At 34.9% G+C, this 12112-nt stretch overlaps 1 protein-coding gene across 1 annotated transcript; it reads right to left on the bottom strand.

Moving 5' to 3' along the window:
* Window positions 1-229: 229 nt before the first annotated feature.
* Window positions 230-1084, bottom strand: LOC133034283 (uncharacterized). The gene has a single exon (XM_061109335.1). It carries the CDS (start codon window positions 1082-1084, stop codon window positions 230-232), a length of 855 nt encoding a protein of 284 aa, XP_060965318.1.
* Window positions 1085-12112: the final 11028 nt, after the last annotated feature.

Consider the following 12112-nt stretch of genomic DNA (forward strand, 5'->3'; position numbering starts at 1 on the left):
TCACAGCGACCCTTTCTTTTCTTTGGAGTTACTTTTCGCTTTCCAAGGTGGAATTGAACTTAATTCAACTTTTCTAACACTTGTTCCCCTTGCAAAGGTGGCGCGCGGTGGTAATTCAAATTCCTGTTTACGATTAAATCCTTTTTTCCACGTCTGAAACGCATGTTCGTTTGAAAAAAAACATTCGGTGTCCCATATAACACATTTTTTTTTTGAAATAAAAGCTGAATTACAAACTAGCACCCAGGGGCATATCTGCTTTCAAATAAGCAGCTGCACAATCAGGTATAGCCGAAGTCCACACTCCAGTAACATGGTACAAACGGCTCCAATTAGCTAAACAGTGAGCTACAGTATTACACTTCCTACGAGAAAAATTAAAAGAAAGATTATAGAATCTTTTGCTAGCTAGGATACAATCATCAATCACAATACCCCAATCCGTATTTATGCGAGTCTTCCCCTTCAAAGCTTTAATCACCGATTGACTATCCGAAGCAATGTAGATGGTCTGCATTAATCTTGTTTCAACGAGCTTCAGAGCTAAACGGATTGCTAGAGTTTCTGCCAGTAGCACCGAAAGGCAGCCAGGAATGAAATCTGTAGCAGCAGCAACTAATGCACCCAAATGGTCTCTAATTATCACTCTTAAACAACATCCCGATTGCCCTTCAATGAGAGAAGCGTCTGTGTTAATCATGAATGTTCCCGGGGGAGGAGGAGACCATCTAATCGTGTCTTTTGAAATATTCTGGTGTGAATTAGTTTGAGCAGAAGCCAAGTGTATCTCCATCATCTCCGTGGCCCAAGGAATCCAAATGTCATCTTCAATGTCCTTATTCTGAAAAATACACTTATTCCTTCTGTACCAAATTAGCCAAGTAATACCAATAAAGAATAGAAACTCTTCTTTAGAAAGCTTCCCCTTCATCACCATTAGAAAGTCAGGGGCTTGCCTTAAAGAAGAAGGGAAGAGGTGAAGGAACCCGAAGTGCTTCCAAACTTTGTGTAACTTGGGGTAATTCCATAAAGCATGGAAAACATCTTCTACTTGGCTCTTACACCGGTTACAAGTTATATTCATGGACATACCTCGCTTGACTAATTCTGTTTTGACTGGAATCTAGTGGTGGAACACACGCCATATGAAGATCTTCATTTTAGGAGTGAGCCGAGACCCCCAAACCACCTTCCACCATGTTCTAGACGCTGAATTATCAGAACATTCTGCAATGTTTGGATCCCTAAACCGCAGCTTGTAACCACTAGCCACAGTGTATTGACCATTAGTAGTTAGAGTCCAACCGATTGTATCATTTCTCTCTCTCGAAGGAGTAATCCCCAACACCCAAGGAATGTCTTCTTTGTGGAACCAGCAGTTTATTTCTTCAACTTTCCAGCCCCCATTTGCATTTTTAAGTGTCTGAACTGTTACATCTATTGGAACTTGGACCTTGGTGCGAATGTTAAAATGAGCTCCTCGAGGTATCCAAGGGTCTTCATTTATGCGAACTGTCTGTCCATTTCCAATAACCCACCTATAGCCCTTTCAGTAAAAAATCACGGCCCCAAAGAATACCCCTCCAAAGATTAGAGCTGAAATGTCCCAACTTGGCTTCAAAAAAGTTGTTGTTTGGGAAGTAAAGAGCTTTCATGACTCTAGCCAAAAGACAATCGGGATTGGTCATTATTTTCCATCCTTGTTTTGCCAAGAGTGCTTGGTTAAAGTCCTCTAAGGCTCTAAATCCCATGCCCCCATTCTCTTTAAGCTTACACATTTTCTCCCAACTTCCCCAATGGATCTTATGCTTCTCTGAATTTTCCGCCCACCAAAACCGAGCAATCATGCTTTCAATTTCATGTATTATGCCTTTAGAAATCCGGAAACAACTCATGACATAACAAGGTAAAGCTTGAACCACTGCTTTGATTAAGATCTCCTTTCCCGCTTGAGAGAAAAGCCCCATTTTCCAACCTTGGAGCTTAGCTTCCACCCGATCGCGAATCTTGCCAAAAACCTCCTTTTTATTTTTTCCGACAAAAGTAGGCATGCCTAAATACTTTGTATGAGTTTTCACAAGATGAACTCCAAGGAAGGCAGCCAAGGATTCAGCCGAAGCTTCATTTATCTTCCTCCCCACACACAGATCAGATTTATCTAGATTAATATTCTGATCTGAGAGAGAGGCATAGCAATCTAACACCTCTTTTAGGGCCTTACATTCTTCTAAGTTGGCATTCAAGAATACAAGGCTATCGTCCGCAAAAAGAAGGTGAGATAGATTATGCTCCAAGTTGCCAAACTGCAATCCATGAATTTTTCCAGCCCTCTCCGATTCATGCAATAAACAAGTTAAGCCTTCAGAACATAATAAAAAAAGAAAAGGAGAAAGAGGGTCACCCTGTCGTAACCCCCTTTCTGGAATGAAATGACCTTGAATAGAACCATTTATTAATATTGAAAAGGACACAGAACGTACACAGTTCATTACCTTAGAGATCCAAGTCTCATCATAGCCGAGGCAAGACATCATGGTTTCCAAGAAGTCCCATTCCACCCTATCGTACACTTTTGACATGTCAAGCTTGAGGGCCATTTTTTTTCCATTGCCAAATCTCCCTTTCCTCATGCAATGAAGACTTTTGAAACCAAGAATAGCATTGTCATGAATGATTCGGCCACCAATAAAAGCACTTTGATTACTTGAGATTGCATTATTAAGACTAGGCTTCATTCGGTTGGCAAGACATTTCGACACCACTTTGTACACCACATTGCGTAAACTAATGGGCCGAAATTCAGAAATTTTTGTTGGTTGTTTGGTCTTTGGAATGAGGCAAATCAAAGTTTCATTGAGGCTTCTACAATCTGCTTGATTGTTAAGAATATCTAAGCAGGCTGTCGTGACTTCCTTTCCCACTAAGTCCCAATTTTTCTGAAAGAACGGTCCCGGAAGACCATCCTTACCAGGGGCTTTCAAAGGATGTATTTGGAACATGGCGTCTTTAACATCTTTTTCATAGAAGGGTTCAAGAAGTAGTCTATTTTCCTCAGTACTAATTCGATTGGGAACACAACCAACAAGGATATCTCTAATCTCAACTCCATAATTTGATTTTGAGAAAAGATTTTTAAAATAACTGATGGCAATCTCTGAAATTTTCCTGAAGCTAGTCTGCCAATTTAGCCGGTCATCATAGAGGCCCTCAATTGTGTTTTTCCTTCTTCTTTGTGAAGCTTTATAGTGAAAAAATTTAGTGTTTTGATCCCCGTGTTTAAGCCATAAAGCACGACTCCTTTGCTTCCAATACATCTCTCGTTTTTCTTCCACACAGTTGAGATCATTCTCCAACTTCTTGATGGTAAGCCAATCGGTTTGACAAGATGATTTGGATAGCCATCCAATCTTATCCTTTAGCTCTTTAATTCTCTTGTTAAGGTCATATTTTTGTCTTTTATTCCACCCATGAAGCTTCTCCCCACAACCTTGTAAGAGTACTTTAAGATTAGATAAAGGATTGGCCGAGGTTTTGTTGCTCCACACCTTTTGAATGATCTCTTGACACTCTTCATTATCTGCCCAAGCTTGTTCATAGTGGAACCGAGAGCCTCTTGTACTTCGGTTTTCTTGAAATGAATTATGTAGATGTGCCGTGAAAAACAAAGGCCTATGGTTTGAATCTCTCCAATCAAGAAGTCTAACCGAATTCACTTTGAAGTTATCAGTCCAGTCCGAGTTACAAAGGATTCTATCCAACTTCTCAAATATAAGATTATCAGCTCTTCCATTGCACCAAGTGAACATTCCACACTCAACTGATATTTCCCGCAAAGAACACTCAGATAATGTTTTTTGGAAGTTATACATTAAATAGGCAGGTTTTTTATTTCCCCCTTTCTTCTCGGAATTCTGTGTGATTTCGTTAAAGTCACCACCACAAACCCAAGCTCCTTTAAACATCAGTTGTAGGCGCTTCAACAATTTCCAACTTTCCTTGCGACCTCTTGGGTCCGGACTTCCATAAAAATCAGTAAAACGCCAAGTAAAACCCAAGTCGTTTTCGACCAAAGCATCGATATGAGACACCGTCAACAATTTAACTTGCATTTTAACAGAGTCAGCCCAAAGAAGTGCCAAGCCACCACTTTTTCCTTTAGCACTAACTGAAAAACAACCTTCGAAACCCAGCTGCACCCGAATGAATTCCATTGGAGAACTTGAAAGTCTAGTTTCGGAAAAGGAAATCATCCCGAGATGAAGTTCCTTGACATGGGACTTGAGAGTGTTTAATGTCCAAGGATTCCCAAGCCCTTGGACATTCCAAAATAGGGCATTCATTGCGATCGGAGACCCAACACATTTGGGTTCGCCGCTTCCAATTTAGTATCAAGGATCAAATCAGTTAACTTAGAAATGGTCCCTGATGCACTGCTCCCTTCTTTCTCCATTCCAGAATCTGAATTAGTAAATTCTGTTTTCGAACTTCCACCACTCTTGGACCCTAAACCCTAAACCCTAAACCCTATTCCCTAAACCCACCACTTTTTCCTTTAGCACTAACTGAAAAACAACCTTCGAAACCCAGCTGCACCCGAATGAATTCCATTGGAGAACTTGAAAGTCAAGTTTCGGAAAAGGAAATCATCCCGGGATGAAGTTCCTTGACATGGGACTTGAGAGTGTTTAATGTCCAAGGATTCCCAAGCCCTTGGACATTCCAAAATAGGGCATTCATTGCGATCGGCGACCCAAAACATTTGGGTTCGCCGCTTCCAATTTAGTATCAAGGATCAAATCAGTTAACTTAGAAATGGTCCCTGATGCACTGCTCCCTTCTTTCTCCATTCCAGAATCTGAATTAGTAAATTCTGTTTTCGAACTTCCATCACTCTTGGACACTAAACCCTAAACCCTAAACCCTAAACCCACCACTTTTTCCTTTAGCACTAACTGAAAAACAACCTTCTAAACCCAGCTGCACCCGAATGAATTCCTTTGGAGAACTTGAAAGTCTAGTTTTGGAAAAGGAAATCATCCCGGGATGAAGTTCCTTGACATGGGACTTGAGAGTGTTTAATGTCCAAGGATTCCCAAGCCCTTGGACATTCCAAAATAGGGCATTCATTGCGATCGGCGACCCAACACATTTGGGTTCGCCGCTTCCAATTTAGTATCAAGGATCAAATCAGTTAACTTAGAAATGGTCGCTGATGCACTGCTCCCTTCTTTCTCCATTCCAGAATCTGAATTAGTAAATTCTGTTTTCGAACTTCCACCACTCTTGGGGCGTCTCGGGGTTATCTTCCTTCTTTTAGTCTTTCCATCCCCAATACAAGAATTATTAATAGTATTTTCATATTCAACCGGCACTTCAAAAAGTTGGAAAGGTGCTGGATTACAAGCCTTTTGAATTGAAGACACTAAACGGGGATTGAAAGTATCTGGGGATTTGAAGATGGATGGTGTTTTCTCTTTGAGCTCTTCACGCCAATCACCATTTCTCTTAAGATTTAACACTCTTTCTCTCTCAATAAGATGAGTATCATAATTAATTTGGCCTTCCTCCCAACCCAAGGACTTACCCATAGATGATGTATCATGATTCACAATCAGTTCCATGTCCTCAACACAAGAAACAGGGAAATTGGAAGCCACAACCTTATTAGCATTAGACAATATATCCGAATTCTTCAAATTCACAGAACCAGTTCCCAAGTTTACTCTTGCAGGAGGTGAATTAAAATTATTCTTACAGAAAGAATTTCCAGAGTAATGATTCGAATAGGAGCCTATCTTCCCCTTCCCAAAAATGTCAAGTATATCCTTCTTCTCATCAAGCTTTAGCCATGTTCCATACCCCTATCTGAGAGAATTTGATTCCTCCTCCATTCGTCGAATGGGTTCAAGCAAACCTTCAATTCATGACCAATACAACCACAGTTAAAGCACATATATGGTAAGCCATCATACCTGAAAGGGATGTTGGAATTTATTTTACTAGGATCTTAAATCTACTCACAAGTATGTTCTTTAAACACCCTAAATATGAACTTTCTAAAACGATAAATTAAACACATATAAAGTTAAGAAAACCTTACATTGATGCAGCGGAATTAATGTCTCCTTCAACTCAGATCTCTACCCTTGTATCCTTTCTGTAGCAGAGTATAATCAAGATCTGAGCCCGAATGTCCTTCTTCTTTAAGTTTGATCCTTCAAAGTCTTCCAATCTATGATTGAGTTACTGCTTGCTCTGTGTGGGCACTTACTCTCTCACTAGGGTCGAAATTTATGAAGAGGAAAAGAGAAGAGGGTTTTGGCCAAGGTATAGAAAATAGGGAAGGCTCAGTTTTTCTGAAGAGAGAAATTTCTGTCAGATAACTAATGAATGTGTTGTTTTGACTGAGCAATCAGTTTCTATTTATAGGTAACTACTAGGTTTAGGTTAAGAATTATTTGGCATTAAAATAATGAAAATGTCAATTTGAATTTCCACAAATAGTGGCCGGCCATGGTGTGTTAATGGGCCCCACTTGATTTTGCAGTTTTAATAAATTTTATTTCTATTTTCTCAAAAATGCCAATTTTCTAATTCTAACCTTTTAAATGCCAAAACTAATTATTTAATAACTGAAATACATTATTAAATAATATTGTCATTTAATTTAATTATTAATTAGACATATAAAGTCCATTAATAAATAAATAAACCTAGAATCTCTTTTCTTTACGATTTCACCCCTGCTTAGTGAAAATTCATAAATTAGACATAGTCTAACTTTCGAATTATAATTGATCAATCACGAATCAATTAATGAGTCTTACAAGCAAAATGTTCTCAACTAGAATGGGGACCATGGATCTATATGCTGAGCTTCCAATAAGTGAACCAAATTTACCAAGTAAATTCCTACTTATTAATTCTTCGTTGAATCCACTCTTAGAACTTAGAATTGCACTCTCAGACTTATATAGAGCAGATTATATGTTCCACGATATGGATATGCTATCTCATTTAACCATTGTTATAATCTTATTGGGATTTAAAGATCCTCTATATAGATGATCTACATCGAGATGGGATAATTTTACCGTTCTCACCCCTCAATGTATTTTGCCCCTTAAAACACTTAGCTACCTGTAAATGGTGTTTAAGAATTAGTTACTTAAACAAGAGCTCATCCATTTACTTCTATTTGCTAAGCTCGAAGGGAATCATCGCTTGACTTCTATACACCAGTAGAAGATATAGATTCCATATTTATGTTCAGCACTCCCACTCAATCATACTATGATGTTCCCAAAATATACGTATCACCCTGACCCAAAAGTAGGCTTAACTAATAAATCAAAGAACATGAATAGTACTCCTGAGTTGAGCCTAAGTATATCAGGATTTAGATTCTTTTAATCTTAAGATCAACTATTGATATTGACTTGGAAAGATATATATATAACGGTAAGTTTGTAATATCTTAACTTAGTTGCAATATCGGTCCAGTCCAATGTATACTCAATACATTCGAAACTAGTATACTTTACTAATGTCCTGGAAAGAACATAACACTTACTCCAAGTGTAAGTACACATCATCGTTGATTATCACATTAGTGTAAATCCAAAACACTGATGAAACAGGGACCTAGTCTTTTGATTCATATGATCACAATCACATTCCACCGTGTTGACAATACTATAATTGTGAATAAACAAATGATCTGGGTTTAACTGATTCTGTGTGTAAATGTAATAAACATATTAAACCATTAGCATGTAAAATTCATGCAAACATTAATCACTTCAAATTTCTTGTATTGATAACTAATCAGATTGTAAAGAGTTTTATTTAGGGCATAAAACCCAACAAACTCCCACTTGCACTAATATAAAACAAAGTATGCAAATAGGTCAATCTGATGTCTTGATCTTCAGATCAAGTGTAGTATATTTGAATCCACCCAAACTTCTGGAAACTAGTTCATAAATACACTTATGAAACATCCTTTACTATATGCTTTACTCATTAAGGGATACTGAAATATTTACAGTTTTAAAAGTACATCTGAATTAACAAAAGACATATATTTTAGAATATGTAATTGAGATAATACAGTGTAGACTCTTCTCCAGTAATATAACTTTCTAGTATTTTCGAATTTACAAAGTTATAATTCTTCTCTGGTAGAGCTTGAATTATTATAGAATAACTCCTCCACCCCCAAAGTAAGCACCATCTCTCGAAATGTAATGGTGAGATACAAGGACAACTGATACACAGTTCCTTAATATCTAACATATAGATCACTTTCATAAATCTTTCTTGAATATCTTCTAATGTTCCCTATTTGACTACATCTCAGATAGCTCCCACTCAATAGCAGATGTCTAGTTAAATAATACTTTTAACCTCTTATTGTTTTGTAGAGTTACCTAGTTGTGACTTTTGTATTAGTCTAAAACTTGAAGTTAAGACTAAGTCATCAACATAGCAGACTAGTATTTGAAGTGAAAAATACATGCCAGAGATTAAGTAATCAAAATTAAGATACCATAAAATTTTATGAGGATTAAGAATTCTTGGTTCAAGTCATTCAAATGGACTGAACTAGAGTTCTTTATCTTATTCTCATAATTCTGATAAGTTATACCTATCCATGTGTATGGTTAGATTGCTTTTCAGTAGTGTTCTTAAGTACCTATCACAAGTATCAACCTAATGAAGATGGGTAAAGAATATTAAAATTCTCCCACTCAATTAAGGTAGTGTGAAACTTTATCAAAGAACTTTCATAGGTATCAATCTTTTACTTACAACAGTAAAATCAAAATGGAACATACAATCAAGATCAAGAATTTATATTGATAATAGCTAACTCATTATATTACATCCATGTTTAAAGAAGATATGTGTTACGTAGGGAATTGTTGAATAGACTCCACCCCTAAGTATATACATATAGGGTATTGTGGATAAACTCCACCCCTAAGTATATAGAGATTATGAGCCACCCCTAAAGGTTGTAAAGATCATGATTCTCTAAGTGTGATAGAGTTTATGTGGAGTTGAATACTATCCAGAGTTCATTAGATATAAAAGATCGTTGAACTGCATAGTTTTCTTAACTTTTCTCCACCCCTATCAGATCAAAAGATCCTTTTATTAAACAAATTCTTAATAATTGTATTAAAATGAACAATTATTAATAAACATAGAATAAATTTCTAGTGTTTATTTAATATAACTCTATGAAGAGTTGTAAATATTATAGAATTTGCATCAATAATAAAGACACTTACACATACAAACATATAAATATAATGTGGTAATTATTGATGAAGATAAAGTAAATGAAGCTCAATCTCATAAATTGCAATGGTTGAATTTCAAAAATTAAAAGAAAATTTTATTAGAAGAACAGGGATTAATATCCCTAACTAAAATTTGAAATCCAAATTGTCTATAAACTAAAAAAATTAATTCAAAAATAAATTGAAGAGCTTCATCTTCATCTGGACGATTTCACCCTTGGTCCAGCTTTCCGATCCAACTCATCTGAGTTCAAGTAGCTTGGCCTATAAGAAGAAGAAAACAAATAAACAAAGTTAGTCCAGAATCATAAATCCAATTGGATAATCATTCACTAAAACTCTTAAAGTTTATAAATAGAAATACCTTGTTTCTTTGCAAGAAGTTTAGGACATTGGGGTTTCCAATGACCTTTTTCATTGCAGTAGAAACTCTTTCCTTTAAGTGTAGCATCACTAGAAGCTGCAGCCTTTTTGTGCTTCATGGCTTTTGCACGCTTCTTAGTGTTCTTCCACTTCTTCTTCGATTTGGGTTTCAAAGCAGAGGCAACATTTGCTTCAGGTTTTGTCGTCCCATTACCATTCCCAGGATTGTGAGGTTTACTCCCTTTCTTCTTGGGTCCTCCAATCAAATTTTCATAAGTTTGAAGGTCGTTGACTAACTCATGAAAGTTAATTTCCTTCTTATTCATGACATAATTTGATGTGTATGGTAGAAATGCTGCAGTGAGGCTATTCAAGATAAGGCTTACTTGAGTAGCACTGTCCATTTCAGCACCATGATCCTGGGCTTCTTGGAAATAACTTGCCATAAGGAGAACATGGTCACGCACGCTTTGATGAGGTTCCATCCGTACATTAACGTACTTCTTAGTCGCATCAAAGCGACACTGAAGTGATGCCTTACCGAATAGCTCATTTAACTTCGTCATAACTTCAGCAGCCTTTTTGGTTTTAGAAAACCGTGTTTTGAGGGTGTCAACCATGCTGGAAAGCATAAAGTATAGAGCTTTGTCATTTGCTTTCTACCAACGCTCATACTTTTCTTTCACAGCTTTTGATGCATTGTCCCCAGGCACTTCAGGTGACGGCTCAGTTAAAACAAACAATGCACTTTCTCCAATGAGAGCAATATTAATGTTCTCATTCCATTTAGGAAAGTTAGATCCATTCAGCTTATTTTCAGTCAACAGTGATAACATGGGATTCATTATGATAATATAGGATACTACAAAATAATAGAAATCAACAAATAGAAATTAATAATGGTTTAACACAAAATCAATTCAGAAATTATGAGCACATAGCAAGTAGGAATGATATGAGAAAATACTTAAAAAAAAAATTCAATCCTAAATAATTTCCAAGGTTTTTCAACAAACTGATATCAGTGTCAAGTTTAGGCGAGAGTCAAAGTTACCATCTATTGAATAGAGTTGTCAGCTCATCTAAAATGTTAAACATTCTAGCAACCTTTTATTCGATCAAGATTGGAATCCAGCGTTGTCCCGTTTAGGCGAGAGTCAAGGCTATTCTATCTTATGAGATACTACCATTGTTTCGCAATTTGCAAGTCAAATATGGTCGCCACCATTAGGGTGATCTATACCATATAAAACACTTACAAACTACTTATCTTTCGAGATTAAACAGTGCGAAATTGCTAATGAACGTTCCTCCATTAGGGAGGATTACTCACTAAAACAAACGCGATGTAAAACCAACAATGGAGATCGAATATCTTAATAATAATAAAGCTCATTCTTTAAAATGTATTTCTTTATTATTCTAATAAATATATTCATTAAATATCAAATTTAGAATTAAAATTCAAAAAAAAAAAGAATTTAATATAATATTTATAAATTTATACTTAGATGGTGATTGAAATAAAATTAATTATTAAGTTGTATTACTTTAAATTAATTAGCAACTTAAAAATTTCCTTGAGAATATATTTATTGTATTCGAAAAATGAAGTATAAAAGGAATTATACAAATTTCGAAAATAATAAAAACTTAGAAAAAATACTTCAAGCAAAAATATCACCTATCTAGATTTTCTTTTGACTAATTAATTCAATTTCTAATAATATATATTTTAAATTTCATTTATTTTAAATTAATCAATAGATGAAAAAATCATTGATTTAAGTTGGTCCAACAATTAATTAAAATAAATAATTAATTTACAACTCAATCTATTTTTCAAGATAAATTCAAAAATATTGCATAATCAAAATGCAATTTTCGAAATTTATTAATAAAATAAAGAAAAAATATATATTTTGTAAATTATTTAAATTTAAGTTGAAAAATTAAATTTCAACGAAAAAATAATTTTCTATTTAATTAAGTGTCATGAAAAATAAATATTTAAGTATCATGATAAGAATCAACTTAGATATTTAAATTTTTCAATTTAATTAAATGTATTAAATTCAAGAAATAAATAATTAAGTATAAAGAATGCTTAATTATTAGTTTCTAGTTTAATACTAGGAAAAATATATTTAAATAAAATTGTACCAAAATTTAATTATTTAAATAATTAATTTCACAATGTATAATATTTTCCTATATAAATATTAGAAATTATAAGTAGTCTAGAAATAACTATCTAGAAAATATCTTATTTAACTAAGTATCTTTTCAACAAAAATTTGAAAAATGTCTAATTTAAGTTGTTTAGAAAAAATCTAGAACTTAAATAATTTCAAATTTAGATTTAATTAAATATCAAAAATTAAGTTGTAACCACTTAATTTGAAAAATATTCCATTTTAAGTTTAAAAATAACTTAA

Source organism: Cannabis sativa, chromosome 2, assembly GCF_029168945.1.
Source record: "Cannabis sativa cultivar Pink pepper isolate KNU-18-1 chromosome 2, ASM2916894v1, whole genome shotgun sequence".
NCBI lineage: Eukaryota > Viridiplantae > Streptophyta > Magnoliopsida > Rosales > Cannabaceae > Cannabis > Cannabis sativa.